General features: G+C 40.7%; 1 protein-coding gene across 2 annotated transcripts in view; it reads left to right on the forward strand.

Annotated features, from left to right (window-relative positions):
• The window catches only part of LOC121453498 (desmocollin-2-like), a 34203-nt gene extending 23866 nt beyond the window's left edge, over window positions 1–10337 (forward strand). Inside the window, exons 10-17 of one of the 2 annotated variants that reach the window (XM_041660320.1) lie at window positions 90–346; window positions 471–613; window positions 3262–3486; window positions 6147–6383; window positions 6967–7091; window positions 8366–8623; window positions 9312–9357; window positions 9444–9581. In XM_041660320.1, the coding sequence (XP_041516254.1) occupies window positions 90–346; window positions 471–613; window positions 3262–3486; window positions 6147–6383; window positions 6967–7091; window positions 8366–8623; window positions 9312–9347 (1281 nt within the window). In that variant the 3' untranslated portion in view covers window positions 9348–9357; window positions 9444–9581. Of the gene's footprint in view, window positions 1–89; window positions 347–470; window positions 614–3261; window positions 3487–6146; window positions 6384–6966; window positions 7092–8365; window positions 8624–9311; window positions 9358–9443 lie in introns of both variants that reach the window. The other variant, XM_041660318.1, reaches the window with a different exon arrangement.
• The last annotated feature ends 5757 nt before the right edge of the window (window positions 10338–16094 follow it).

A 16094-nucleotide genomic window follows, 5' to 3' on the forward strand; every position in this document is an offset into this window, starting at 1 on the left:
TACCTATTTTCAACTCAGCAACTCCTGCGCGTAAGGAACTTCACCAGCTCTTCCAGGGTTTAATCTGATTTTCAATGCATTTCCTACAGCCTCTGAACTATGAAGAACGAGAACAGGTGACCCTACAAATTGGTGTCGTTAATGAAGCCCCATACACTAGAGAGGCTACTGCAAGGTCACCCATGAGCACAGCTACAGTGACTGTCACCGTGAAAAATGTGGATGAGGGCCCTGAGTGTATCCCTCCAGTCCAAACTGTGCGGATTCGAGAAAATGTGCCAGTTGGAACCAGAAATAATGGGTATACAGCGTACGACCCTGAGACCAGAAGCAGCAGTGGCATCAGGTATGGTCTTACTCTTGTTCCTTTCACACTTACAATACTAGAAAAGTCCATAACTTCTTTTGTTATTGGCATTATGATTTGACTCATGATACTTCTTGCTGTGTTACTTCACCATGGTGAATAGGTACAGGAAGTTAAGTGACCCAAGAGGGTGGGTCATGATTAATGAAGACTCAGGATCGATCTCCATTTCCCGAACCTTGGATAGAGAGGCTGAGACTGTCCGAAATGGCATCTATAATATTACAGTTCTTGCATTAGATGCAGGTAAGAAATCTGTTTTTAAGACTACTGATGCATCTTTGATTGTATACTTCCTCAGTTTAAAGTCAATGACATATTTTATGTTTTAATCTCATGGTGCAAAGGATCAGACCTGGGTCTTCCAGTTGCTAGGCAAAACCCTTGACTACCTTAGCCCAAGAGCACACTTCATTTTTGAGACAGGGTCTCACTGTGTAGCCTTGACAAGCCTGGACCTCTCTATGAAGACCATATTGGCTTTGAACTCACAGAGCTGCGATGGAAGGTGTTTGTCATGCCCTGCCTACCAAACATACATTTTTTTTAACTGGCTCCATATATTCTCCGTTTATTTATCCCCAGTGTAACATACAGAGTAATTAATAAATTAAGTTTGCTGTCATTTATTAACTCTTGTCAGCTAATGGTATCTTTAGTATTAGATGCAGTTATAAGATAATGTGGCCTAGAATGAGGCCAGGGAGAGGGCTCTGCTGGTTAAGGTCCTTACTACCAAGCCTAATGACCTCAGTTTGGTCTTCAGGTGAAAGGAAATAATGGACTTCTAAACGCTGTATTTTTGATCTCCACTGTCATTCATTAAACAAATGCAATAAAAATTAAAAGAAAAGTTAATTTTGTCTAAGAAACAAAGTTATTGTATATTAATGATAGTCATCAAAACATGGGAAAACTACTATAGAAAATGTATTCATTTATCTTGCAACGTTCAGGAGAGTCATAAAAGGAAGAAGGTATTTAGTCTCTTAGTACATTTCTAGATAACATTTTACAGGAAGCTAACAGCAAACTTGGGGGCTAGAATCCCAACTAAGCACATTATACAAAATTAAACCACTCACAATTCATAGTGTGTTATAAAATGAGAGGATCAAAGTATGCGTTCACTTATACTACCCTTGTTTCTGTTGCTATGATGAAATTACCAGATAAAAAGCAACTTGGAGGAGAAAGGGTTTACCTCATGATTCCAGGTTATAGTTCATCATTTCAGGGAACTGAAGGCGGGAACTTGAAGCAGATAGTTGTGTCCACAGTCAAGAGCAGAGAGAATGAGAGCACAGATGCTTAGGGCTCAGCTAGCTTTCTCCACTCCTGTATGGGCCAGGCTTTGCCACGACTGGATAGCTGGGTCTTCTCAGCTCAATTAAGGTAGTCAAGGCAACCTCCCAGACATGCCCACAGGCCACTCTGAATTATCTGCACCATGACAAGCTGACAATTAAAACTAAGCCTATACCATAGAAGAACATAAAATATGTTATATATTGTGCATCCTGAAAAACCATTAAAAATTTGGGTACAGTGATTATGTATATAAAACCCATACAGTATATAAAATATAATTTTGGTATATCTTTGTTTGGGCATGGTACATACTGAAAATTCCAGTATTTGGGTATTGGAAGCAACAGGATCAATTCAAGGCCAGCCTCAATTACATAATAAGTTTAAGGCTATCCTGAGATACCCAAGACACTGTTTCAAAAAAAAAAAAAAAAAAAAAAAAAAAGGAAAGAAATAGAAACAAGAAAAAAAATCCTTGAAAACCAAAAGGTATAATTGAATTTTTTACATTTGTAAAATGAACATGCAATTAAATAAGCATAACTCATTATGCTCTAACTTGCAGAATTAAATAGTATATATGATTTTAGTACCTGGAGGCATGGCATGCCTAGCCTGTGAGCCTGTGATGGCTCTAGAACTACCATGATCCAGCCACTGTGCCAGAGGGCCCTTGGTTAAGGTTCTGGTTGCCAGGCAAGCTTGGTTTCCATTGTCGTAGATTGACAGCTGCATGTAAGATGTGGCCACAGGCACTGAGTGGTGCAGTTTTTGTTTTTCCTTTTTCTCCATCTCTAGTGTCCAAATCCTCCTTATTAAGTAGACAGCAAATGATTTCCAGACAGGAATCCTAGTTTCATGTTTTGCTTTAGACTTCATAACCTTCCGGACCTTCGTCTGCTTCATCTTTGTTTTCCCAATGCTGTACCTTGTATAGAGTTGTCAGGAAGATTTATGTATGTATGACAGGCTAATTACAGAAGTTACACCCTCAGTCCTAAGTTCCGTTTACTTAGATGACCTTCATGAGGTTACACCTGTAGCCATCATTTCTACTTTTGGAAATACCCCTCCACCCTTCAAACATGTCCATGAACCATTTTCTGTTAAAATCTTCCAAATACATCCCATCTACTATTCAACTTCCCTGTTTTAAACCCTTAAGCATTCTCTTCATGTATGCTAAACTCCAAGTTCTCTACTCTAGCTTTCAAAGGTCTTTATCTCTTGTCCATGTCAGCTCCCACCTGCCCACTTTCTCTATTTTCTTCCCCTCACAGGTGGGTGTGACATGCTGTCCACACCCTGAATTTGAAGTGTACTGTGTACCCTACTGTTCTCTCTTTTTGTCTCTTCAACATCAGATAAAACTTCTCTGTCTAGAATTTTCCATGCCTAATGTAATGACATAGTGAGTGGATGAAGTTTTTCCTTTGGTGTTCCCTGTGTCACTGCTCATGTCTGCATTTGATGTGGTAACTTATGCACTGTAATTAATTAATATAGATATTAATTTTCAGAGTGTGATTTTCCAGCAAAAAATAAAGGCACTAAAAAATGTGTTCTTATTGCTCTGTGTCTAGCTGGGAGAAGCTGTACTGGAACTCTGGGAATTGTTCTTGAAGATGTGAATGACAATGGCCCCTTCATCCCCAAGCAGACGGTGGTAATTTGTAAGGCCACCATGTCCTCCGCTGAAATTGTTGCAGTTGATCCTGATGAGCCAGTCAACGGCCCACCATTTGATTTTAGTTTGGAGAGTACCGATTCAGAAGTACGGAGGATGTGGAGATTGACAAGGATTAACGGTGTGTGATTTCAAACACTGCCTTTCCTTTCTACAGCAGGCTGCTCTCCTCTCTCTCTCTCTCTCTCTCTCTCTTTGAAAATAAGAGAAAATTTCATTATATGAGAACCACTCAGGATAAAGATCTGAATTTTGGTGTAATAGGCCATGAGCCTCTCCAGTGTTTGCTGTTGATATCAGGATTCTCTTAGGTTGTCTGGAGATTTTCATCAACATCCAAGAACCCACCTGCATGAGTGTTTTTTTTTTTTTTTTTTTTTTTTTTTTGATTTTTCGAGACAGGGTTTCTCCGTAGCTTTTGGTTCCTGTCCTGGAACTAGCTCTTGTAGACCAGGCTGTCCTCGAACTCACAGAGATCCACCTGCCTCTGCCTCCCGAGTGCTGGGATTAAAGGCATGCGCCACCACCGCCCGGCTTGCATGAGTGTTTTGTAACTGCTGTCAAGCAGCTGGGAAGTGAGCCCCTTCTTGCAGGGGTGTGTGTCCCTGACAATGTCCACCACCCCTCTGCTTCTGTCTGTCGCTGTGCTGACATTTCATTGTTTTGTTTCTAGTTCTTCTTGGGAATCTTTCTCATTTTGGTTTGCAGTTGATGATAGCCCAGAAGGGTCCTGTGGTACAAGAACGGCTGAAGTTAAAGTGGTTTTTCCCCACTGCCACATTGCATCACACCTGTACCAGAACTTAATTCTTGCCTCCTGTCACGCTGCCATGGATTGTGACGTCATGGCCTCATAGTTTTCTTAACTCAAGGACCTCAGTCACCTTTTGGGTGATTTGAAACTTGAAAACTCCAAAATATTTTCAACCTCAGCTCTCAATGGCTATGCCTCAGTTTCCTGCTATGACAAATTAAAAGGTTAAGAAAAAGTTCAATACAAGCAGAGCCTCAGATGGGGAAAGAAAAGCAAGGGTGTAGCCAAGCAAGTCAATACAACCTGTCTTGAACCCTAATAATCTACAGACTGATAAGATATACATGTTAAAACAATATTTTCCTGTGTGTCTTAGAGAAGAGGAGAGAGATTTTTATTTATTCTTTCTTAAGAAAAAAGATAACTTTATTCTTGGATTTTATCCTTCCTATTTGTTTGAAGTCAGAGTGCTTTAGTTTAAATGATATTAAGAGAAAATGTGGGCTTTTAGATGTTTCTCCTCAACCAAGCAATGCTCTAGTCAGAAGCCTTGTGCCGTCTTGTCTGTGTGGCACAGGAAGTGAACCCATGCTGGGCATGAAGTCTCCTACTAAGCTGTAACCCAGCTCCAGAACTTTGTTATTTTATAAATACCAGTCCTTGATAACATATGAAAACTTGGGCGGTGCCAGGACAAGAAGAATGTACCCAGCAGAGGTCTTTGCGTTCCATGGTTTCATGTCAAGTGCCAGATCCACCAACTGTTACATAAATCTGACCATGGTATTTACTCTCTGGGAGAATCAGTTCATTCTTGTGTAAAATTGGATTATGTCTAGAAGTCAACAAGACAATGAAAGAAATAGACATGACTCACTCCTAGTTCTGTGTGTTGGCTCATGATTATGTCTTAGATAATACACTGAATAGATAACTGTGGTTTCTATTAAAATCCCAGTTCTGTGGTTTCTTATCATAGGTAGCCTAATTCCCATTGGAAACTTCAAACACTATACTGATAGTGAGCAGGCCACATCAGGGAATTAAGTAATGGAGTGATTGCCCTGTTGCTTGTGTTAGTCTGCAGTGAGTGCAGTGAGAATCGTTTTACAAATTGTGCTCTGAGCCTGGGATCTGGATTTTTGATCTGAATATTTCCTACTTTTAATCTAAAAAAAAATCCATGTAATCAAACCGCAACAAAAACATTCACTTGGTCCCAGTGACCCATAAGCATAGTGTGCTTGTGTTCCTGTGGTGTGCGCATGACCTGCTCATGGAGTACATTTCCTCCGAGCTGTCAGAACACGTTCTTGCTGATAAACCACAAGTATTCATGTCCACTTGGCAGAATTTATGAAAACAAATGAGAGATACCAAATTTTCAGCCCTCCAAGTCCCCCATGAATGGAAATCTAATATGACAGGTTTAATTGAATATGTTAATGATAGGACAGAAACTAACCTCTTACCACATCTATTAGTTATGATAGGAAGGATTTGTTTATGAATGGATAAAATACTTTATTCCAAGAGCCAAGCACTGCCATAGGCAGTGTACTAATTTCTTTCCTCAGTGCTGAGACAAAATAGCAGGCGGCAGATGCGTGATCCAGCTGCTCACATTCCGTCCACTGTCAGGAATCAGTGAGCGAGGAAAGCTCATGTTCCACTCTTTTCTCTCTCTTTCTCTCTCGTCCAGGAGCTCAGCCCACAGGATAGTGCCACCTGCATTCATCACTTCAACCTCTCTGGAAATGCCCTCAGGAGCGTCACCTAGGGGACTTTAAAATCCTGTCAGGCAGTGCAAGCTAACCATTGCAGGCAGCATTAGACTAACTAACCACAGTGCGTTTGCGGTGGCTGTGGACCAGAGGCAGTCAGTCCAGCCACAGCCAGGATTGCAGTATTTATGATAACCCACGAGTGTCCATTTTCAGGGAAATGGCTATCTGTTTGATAACTGAATGATTTTGCTGAAGAGATGTTGGTGGCTTTTGTATCACCTGGTTTTATTGTTTATTCAGATACAGCGGCTCGTCTGTCTTATCAGAATGACCCTTCATTCGGATCCTACGTAGTTCCTATCCGAGTCACGGACAGACTCGGTCTGTCCTCAGTCACTTCACTGAATGTCCTCATTTGTGACTGCATCACTGAAAGTGACTGCACAGCCCGCTCAGGAGAAAGGACCGGCTATGCCGACGTGAGACTTGGACCATGGGCTATTCTTGCTATACTGTTGGGCATAGCCTTGCTGTTTTGTAAGTCCTTTCTTGAATCTATTCCAGAACCTTTAAAACAATGCTAAAACATATTTTTAGAATGAATGTTAATACTTTTTGGGTGATGATTTGGACATAGATATATTTCTATATGTTTAACATATGTAACACAATATATTTAACATTTATTTAAAAATTTTGCATATATCTCTTTTATTTTAGTGGAAATATGCCCTATGTGAAGTCAGTGAACAATTTTCAGGAGCTTATTCTCTCCTTCCACCTGTGGAATTCTGGGAGGGAACATAGGTCATCTGTCTTGGTGGCATGCACTTTTTCCTAGCGGGCCACCTCAGCAGCTCATATATTTAATGCGTATGTTTAAATGTACTTATGTGTCTACTCAGCCGAATATACAGCTCACTGGAGAAACATACCATGTGGTATGTGTTTGTAGCATTTCTGTTAAGGACACACATGCTTTGACACATGCAATCATATGTTCTTGAAGGTGTTTTAAACCTTTTGATCCATGATTTATTCATATCAGATGCTGTCAACACAGTTTTCCATTATGGATGAGAGACTTAAGGGAGCTCCTGACTTTTCTTCCTTTCTCCAGGTATCCTGTTTACGTTAGTCTGTAGTGTCTCCCAGGCAACGAAGCAGCAGAAAGTTATTCCTGATGATTTAGCGCAGCAGAACCTAATTGTATCCAACACCGAGGCTCCTGGAGATGACAAAGTTGTAAGTCACTCATCTGTCCCTTTAAACCAAGTACAGAGGACAATTTAATCTATACTATGTGTTCATTCTAAAACCAGTTTTGTTTGGTTGTTTGTTTGGTTGGGTATTTTTTCTCAACAAACTTCTTTTGGTGTCTGGGGACTTAGCAGCAAATGTCATCCATCCCAGGGAATCAATAAAACACATATGGGTCCCATGGATGTGCGGTATTTCAATTTGACCATCAATGCTGCTTAATATTAAAAATCCTTTAGTATGCATTTTTTCCCATTTCATGTGTCTCATGAAGAAATACTAGGCCTGTATTTCTTACAAATCTATTTAAACTGATGTTTATGCTTTAAAATATCGCATTTAATTATGAACAGTTCACCAGTATAATTGTTTTTTTTTTTTAAACCTGGCTCCAGCAATAAAGTCTCTACAGACTTTGATCATGGTGGGAAAAGGTTTATTGGATTCTTCCTGACTATAATGTGGGTTAGAAATGAGCCCGAGGCAGGCAGTCCAAAGCACCAGCCAAACAAAAGGCTGCTGAGTGGCACTGATTTTCTATTCTAATATGTGAAGAAAGAACAAGTAAATATCTCCCAAAAAGCACAGCTGGTGATCAGAGCAGGGAAGGTCTAGAATCACAGACAAACAAACTACAAAAACAAAACAAAAACCTGACCATATCTGAAAAAAAGACCGAGGGGAAAAATTTAAATTATATTTCAGGATGTAAACACATAACCTAGAAGAGGAATGATGGCATTTTTGGTATTTTTTTCTGCCTAGTTCATTCCTTGATTTATGTAGATCTGAAGGGATGTCATGTTTATTGCAAATTTTCTTTGTATTTGAGTTGGAAGGAACTGACTTCGTATAGACCAAGAAAGCTTATCATTATTTCTGTCTCTTATCTTGCCTGTAAAGGTGAATGGGATGGGTTTAGCTGAGATAGAAGTCCCTGTGACACAGGAATGCTGCTTCCAAAGCATTGGAAAGCTGTACTGGAACCTGCCCAGCATGCTAAGGAGTGTTTAAAGGCGGAACCTACATCAAGCTTTGGGATTTGTGCCTGCAATTTCTTTCTTGTGTTAGACATGGCATTTAGTACAGGGCGCATGCTAGAGGTACTCACGGTTGCAAAGACAGACAGCCGATCCAGTCCGTGTGTTTGGAAAGATTGCCTTGTAATGCACCTAAGCCAGGGCGTCGTCTGCACCTGCCTACTTCTACTGTGTTTGCTCCTCTGTATATTTAACTGATGCGTGCCATTATCTTTTCAGTATTCCACAAACGGCTTCACAACTCAAATGGTCGGAGCTTCTGGGCAGGCAGCTTTGGGAATGTCGGGAGCAGGAGCCAAAAGTGGAGGGCAAGAGACCATTGAGATGGTGAAAGGAGGACACCAGACCTTAGACTCCTGCCGCGTGGCCGGCCATCACCACACCCTGGATCCCTGTAGAGGAGGACACGTGGAGGTGGACAACTACAGATACACTTACTCCGAGTGGCACAATTTCACGCAGCCCCGACTTGGTGAAGTGAGTTTCTGAGCTGTTCCCCAAACTTTTGTTGCTATAATTTAAATTTTACAAAAGGTTCCAACTTAGTGTTTGGGTAGACAGCTACTTTTAGTTAATGACGAATATACTTATTGGAAGGTTACTATTTTTAATTAATTTGGGCTTAATTATGTTCATATTAATGTGGTCATTCACTTTCCTGAATATTTTATTGATTTTATTACTCTTTTTGTTGCTGCTTTTTGCTCTTCTGAGACATGGTTTCTCTGTGTTGCCCTGGTTGACCTGGAACTTGCTCTGTAGACCAGACTCGCATCAAACTCAGATCCGCCTCCCTTTGCCTCCTGAGTGCTGGGATTAAAGTTATGCACCATCACCACCCAATAGCTTTTATTACTATTTAAGTAAATAATTTTGTGCTATGATTTTGTGTCTGACAAATGTTGTTTTAACAGCCCAACATCTAACACAAGGCAATATGTACCATCACTTTGCTGTTGAGAGAGAATGGTGCCCACATCAGTTTGGGTTCAGTTTATTGAGTGTGCTTTCACTTTTATCATTGGTTGGAGAGTGGGAAGCAATGGCCACTTAAAATGAACACTTGGTTACTTACTGCCATTCAGGACTTTTAGAGGCATGCTAAGACTGACTTTCTGGTGTAATTTTATGATACAGACCAATCATGTGCATTTTCTACACATAGGAAACCATTAGAGGACACAGTCTCATTAAAAATTAAACAATGAAAGGTAAATCAAAGAAATTCTTTTTCTGTAAGTACATTTTGGTGCTTAAAATAATAAAAATAAAATGTGTTGTGTTTTCTCCCTGGCAGAAGGTGCAGTTGTGCCATGAGGATGACAATCAGACGCTCGCTCAAGACTACGTCCTCACGTACAGCTATGAAGGAACAGGCTCAACCGCTGGCTCTGTAGGTTGCTGCAGTGAGCAACCGGAAGAAGACAGACTTGAGTTTTTGGACCATTTGGGGCCTAAATTTAGGACATTAGCAGAAGTATGCACAAAGAGGTGAAGAACGCCTACCAGGGTAACCAAACTAATGGATTTATTACTTTTTCCTACCTGCTTTTAAATATAAACTAGGCTTTTTCAAAAAAGAAGATATTGTATTTGGGGCTCCCCCCACAGCCTGCCTTGGTGTGCAGAATCTCCAGAGATGCACATTTTCAGAAAGACCTTGGACTTCAGTACATTTGAACTTGAAAACCATTCTGCATGGGTTGTAATTGATCCTTCTTACCCAGGTGTCACCTACAGGTGGAACTTTAAGGAAATTTGCATTATTGTTTACATTGGGCATAGTGACATCAACCAACTTATTGTACAGTAAAATTTAATGGATCTGAGTCTATTTATGGACTACTTGACCTATATCCCAATTGGAGACTGTAGAAACTGTTATTTCCAGCTAATGGGTTAATTGATTTTTCATATGGTGCTTGGAAACTGTTGTTTTCCCAAACATTCTAAACTGTATATACTGTGTGTTACATTGTTGTATTCTCGTAGCATGGCTTGACTTCTTAGTATAAAAGTAGACTGCCAGGGAGTTATTGAGTGTGTTTATCGTTCCATTCCAGTGGGGTTTGCTTTTAGGTTCTATTCTGGGTGAAATCCTACACTGCATCTACATCTCCTTTGTATTGACTTTGTTAGTTAAATTTAGATTTCAAAATTTCTTTAAAATATATTTTTATTACTCTTACAAGTTCTTTTGTTTTTGTTTTTCCTGTGAAATACCAAATGGTCTACATTCCCATCCCCTTTCCACTTCCTTTTTTTCCCCTCTCCTGTCAATTCTGAAACTTGTACTTGGAGAATCCAATAGTTCTCAAAAGTTGTCTCTTTTCATAAAATAGTTTTTCTGTGGTATGTAAGCATGTGCATTGTCAGTTTTCTTAAGGTCAATGTAATAGCAACTTTGCTTTGGAATTTTTGGTAATTGCTTCATTCTTAGTGAAGAAGTTTTAATTTTTTCATCGAAACTAAGGCTCTTTCATGATCTGTTAGAAGCAACATTCTATATAACAGAAACAACAATAATGTAGTTAGAAGCAGGATGTGGCTATCTAGTGTAGAAAGGCTCATTTATGATTTCTATCTTTAATTCAGGGACACTGGAAATGGGAAATAGTGATGGTCTCTGAAATAAACATCTTGGAATAAGAATTTCAATTCATCTCTAGGATGACAACTTAATAACTTTTTAGATGCTATAGCTAGTCATAATTACATGACTGTAAAATTATTTTTAAAATAGTTTGTAATTACAGCTTTTACCAAATATAGGAATGGGCCAAATGATCTAAAACTGTTAAGAATTTATACATGAGTAAACTTCATAGCCAACCATAGATCAGAGGTCACACCTCCTTCCGTGAGCTCAGCACTTACATTCGGTGCACGGATATTCTAGGTGCACTTGTGATGTGTGTGATTGTTCTGGTGTGTCTGGCTTGAATTCATCAGGCTGGCTTATGACAATTATTTTTCAGAACAAAGATTTGGAAAATTTTGGAATACCAGTTATGTTTGCAGTAGAGTCATTAATATTTTGTCAAAAATATTGCCAGTTATTTTTAATAAATTATGTACAAAACGATTGTGTGCTAGTAGTGATGAAAATATAAATGATGCAACTTCAAGCAGCTGGGTGGGTTTGTTACCCTTGGGTCTCATAGGAGTGGATATAATACAGGGAAGCGCCTTGCCTTTCTCAGCTGTGGTTACAGATCATAGAGTTAGCCAGATTCACAGATGTTACCCTCACACCCATTCCTGTGCTGTGGCCTTGGCCAATTCGCATACTCTCTGTTTCTTTATTTTTATCATCTTAAGATGGAAGATAATTTTATAAGTTTTAGCTAATATGTTTTAAAGACAGTTGAATTAAAAGAAAAATGTGTGGCTGTGTTTTAGTTAGGGTTCTTCTTGCTGTGTTGAAGCATCATGATCAAAACAACTATTGACTTATATAGATGAATTTTTAAAAAGGGACAGAGTAAGGAATAAAAGTCATACAAAATGGTCTACCTAAACTTACCCCTAATAATAAAAAATGTTTTTAAATAAATCATACATAAACCCCTTTTATATCAATAAGAATCAATTAAGAAAATGGGACAATGGAGACTGTTTTGAGTTGACATTTGCCGCTTGAGAATGTGTATCTTCAGAATGATCAACTGATGACTGGATCTCATATGTGCTGTTGTTCAGAACACATCTGCAGACATTGTGGCACATGCACAGGCCTGCTTAGTTTGTCATGCTATGGATGGACATGGTAGGTCCAGGAAGATGAACAGAAGAGTATCCACTTCTTATATGGTTGATAATTCAGAAGCCCTCTGAATTAAAGCTTTACCTGGAAAGCCCTTTCTCAGCAGCACCCCTACTTGCCCCACCAGAAATCAGCAATGGGTTGCTGCAAGTTTGTAGTTCCTTCCAGTCAACACAGCAATCTTCAATACACAGGCTCCAGAGTGGATTCCCTAATGCAAATCCCATTGCTCTCCTTACTGGGCACGGGTGCCATCTAAACTCTCTGGACCTGCTTTTGTGCCTTGTGTTGAGAGGGGAGATGACTTCTCAAAAGGACGAGTTGATTGATGAAGACTTGCGGCAGAATTGCCCTGAGTATGCCTGGACGGCCACTGCTGATGTGGAGAATACTTCCTCGGGGGCAGTCACCACAGCTGCAGTCTCCTTTCTGTGGCTTTCTGCCACCTGCCCCTGTCCATCTAGCCCAGAAGCCTGACCAGCGTTTACCAGGGATGGATTTGAGACTTCATGGCTCAGAATCATTTGTCCATCTCGTTCTTACGGTTGCGTATTTTCCTTCTTTAGTGGATCTGGAGTTGAATTGGAAAGCTGCTGTTTACCACTAAGAATAGTGTGCTACTACAGCATCCCCAGGGTTATTATGCCACGCTGGCCATTTATTTATGGTAATCATGGGTAGGTAAGACTGCTGGTGGCTTTCCTCCTTTGTGAGATTTCATGGCACCTTCTGGCACTATGAAAGCTAGTCCTCAAGGAGTCAGGTCGGTGACCTCCAGGCCCTATTTCTGATGTGGTTGGTGTCTTCAGCAATTGGGACTTACTCTCCTCCTTTGGGGGACAGTCAAGTACAATAGCAGTAGCCTCTAATGCTTGGGGGACCTCCTGAGCAGCATTGATCAGCAACTCATGCATGGTGTTGGGTTTTTGTTATATGATCTTCAGCTCTTGGAGGGAGCATTATTAACCCAGATGAAGAAAATTTTGTTTAAACTATGTATGTACTCACACTTCGTTGTAATACAGTTTGGGGGAAGATAGTTAATAGTATAATCTCCTATGAATTTTTAGATGTCTTTACTGTTATTTTATCCTCCTCCCTCTTCCTCCTGTTTGCACCTTCCCCTCCTCCCTAGTTAGAGTCCCCTCCTTTTCTCCATTTTTGTGATCATATCACTTGAACCCTGTTATTCCTTTTTCTCTATTGCTCCCCTATCCCTCTACTCCAATAATAGTCCCCTTTTTACTTTCCTGGTTTGGGCAGCCAATCTCAGATTAGACATGGTTTTTTAATCTTGGGTACTGATTCTCTCATGTAAAATCTGACCTTAGCCTTTCTTATTAGTCCCATTGCTAGCCCTTTTTCTTGGATCCAGATAAAAATTCCTTCTGTTGTTATTTTCCATTGTGGGGACTTGAACTTAGGGCCTCTCACATGTAAGGCAAGTGTGTACCACCAAACTATATTTTCAGCCCCAAGCTGATATCATGGCACCTGATTTCAATCTGGCCAGCCACTCTTGTGACTTCCTGGAGTAAAATGTTCTTTCCTTCTGTGCCCTTCAAGCCTCCTTAAACAACAGAGCCCTGAGAGAAGACTTGGTGTCTATGGAGCTTATAGGTTGTGCTTAATTCTGAGAACTTCCTGATAATACTCTAACATTATTCACTGTGTAAAAAAATGAAATACATTTGCTACCCTATCAGATGAGGCCTTCCCATGCTCTTTATCTCCACAGTGTCCTTCCAGTTACATAGACTTGAAACCTTTGATTCCCCGGTCTCCTGCCTAGCACATCTTTGTTGTTTGCATTGTCAAACTTTCTGAGAAGTTTTTTTTAAACAATCTTATTCATGACACCAGCAGCCATTTGATACCTTTCTTGTGCAGTCACCCATGGCCTTCTATGACGTGCACACAAGAACTGCTCCCCATGAGAAAGGACAGGATGAGTCAGCTCATCAACCCTCCCACATCCCCTTCTGCAAGTCGGGACATGCAGGGTGTGGATAAGGTATGGGCACAAGCCTGTAAAACGCATATGACGCCTAGAATCTGGTAAACACTCAACGCATGTAAAACAACTCCAAATAGTGCAAGCAGAAGCTGTAGTCAAGGAAGTTATCCTCTCTCCAGTTCTTAAAGAATTACATACATACATACACATATATAGGTATTATTTTTAATTATGCATGAATGTACGTGGGATGGCAAAGTATGTGTGAGCGCAGGTGTCTTTGAAAGCCAGAGGAGAGCTTCAGATTCCTGAGAGCTGCAGTTACAGACAGAGGTGCTCTTCACTGCGTGTTCCCGAAAACTGAACTATGGTCCTCCTCAAGGGCGGGGCTCACTCTTAGCTGATGAGCTGTCTCTCCAGAACCCCTGCTCCCAACTATAGCCTTTTCATCAATACGTGCTCATTCAAGAATATTAATACCTAGAAAGTGAGCATATCTACCTCTGCCTTCTTCCAACTGCCACTGAAGAGCAGACCTGACATTTCCTCCCATGGGTCTGACATGTAGAATCACATGGAGCTACTGATCTCTATCCTCTACATGATCTCTGCTGTGCAAATGCTTGTGCAATTCCTCCAGGTGGGAGGTGTTGACCTGACCTAGATCATTATGAACAGACAGTTCTGCCACAAACCCGTCTTGCTCATGGTAGGCCTCACTCACTCTCTATTTCTTCCTTTGTTAAAATAGGACTCTGGCCTGGGCAGTGGTGGCGCACGTCTTTAAGCCCAGCACTCGGGAGGCAGAGGCAGGCGGATCTCTGTGAGTTCTAGGCCAGCCTGGTCTACAAGAGCTAGTGCCAGGACAGGCTCCAAAGCTACAGAGAAACCTTGTCTCGAAAAACTAAAAAAAAAGGACTCTGATGGAAAAGAGTTCAAATACCATCTCCTCCAAAAGGGAAGACATCTGCATGTTTAGAGCACAGCACTATAGATTTCACTCTTAGATTTGTATATATGTACGTGTTTTATGTTTCTTGTCATGTGAGAGATTCATGAAGAACAGGATGCTATTCACATTTTTATGTCCCTAGAATGTTGCTCTCAGCACATTTTAATAAGATCAAATTGTATAGTCCAGGTCACAAAGAGCAAAGACATCAAAAATGGCACATTAGAGGTTTGGTTTGCTCATTGCTTTCTCTTGGTATAGATTTTTGTTTTGTTTTGTTTTTGGACAGACATAGCGCATGCACTATTCTTTCTTTCCTCATATCGGGACATTTAAAAAAATAGAACATCTGGCATTTGCATTTGCCATGCATCACGGGAAAGAGACACATTGGGATTTGGGCTTTCCATCCTGCTTCTTTGTTGTGTGGTGTGGGTGACAGAGAGCAGGACTTCTAACCAGCATGACTCCGAGTATTGTGGCTTCCGGTCACCTGCACTCCCATCACCATTAATCACACAAGCCACACCAGTGAGTTGTGACCTACAGCGATCTTGCCTGTTTTCTCCACTGTTCTCCAGCACCTAAGTAGTTAGAAAGTGTTGATGGATGAAAGGATGAATGAAGGCGTTCATGATGGTTAAGTACTTGACTAAGACTGACTGAGATGACTTAAGATTCTTTGTCCCCTTACTTTGAAACCCATTTATCAACATGAGCATTACATCTGAGACTATCTCTATTGTTATACATTCCAACATGCCAGTGTTTTCTTTTATTAAATGGAACCAGCACCTCCTGGAGAAATATAACTAAGAACACCTTGTGTTGAAGAATTCTTGAAAGTTTTTCTATAAGTTTGTTGAAGTCTATTTATGAATTGCTGTAAGTCAGACCTCAACTCCAGAGAAACCATGGAACAAGAAAGCAGTGTCGGGGTTACAGGTCTGAGCCCAGCCTCTGGTGAGACTGGAGGAGTGCTGTGTAAAGCACTGTAGTGCTCACACACACTGAGAAGAAAAGCCACAGAGAAGGCCCAAGATCAGGAAAAGAAATGGATGGCCATGAGCCTCCAAGGCTCGTGTATGCACAAATAGGAAATACATGTGCATGCAAGTGTGTGTGCGTGTATATGTGTAGACATAGGGCATGGGGTCCTTCTCTGTCACGCTTCACCTATTCCTTTGAAGCAGTATCATCTCTCTGAATCCTCCTTCTCCACCTGTTTCAGAGCTGAGATTAAAGGTGTGCACAGGCTACCTAGCTTGTTGCA

The sequence above is a fragment of the Microtus oregoni genome, unplaced genomic scaffold (genome assembly GCF_018167655.1).
Source record: "Microtus oregoni isolate MIOR12 unplaced genomic scaffold, Mior012 000011F_ref0000422, whole genome shotgun sequence".
Lineage (NCBI taxonomy): Eukaryota > Metazoa > Chordata > Mammalia > Rodentia > Cricetidae > Microtus > Microtus oregoni.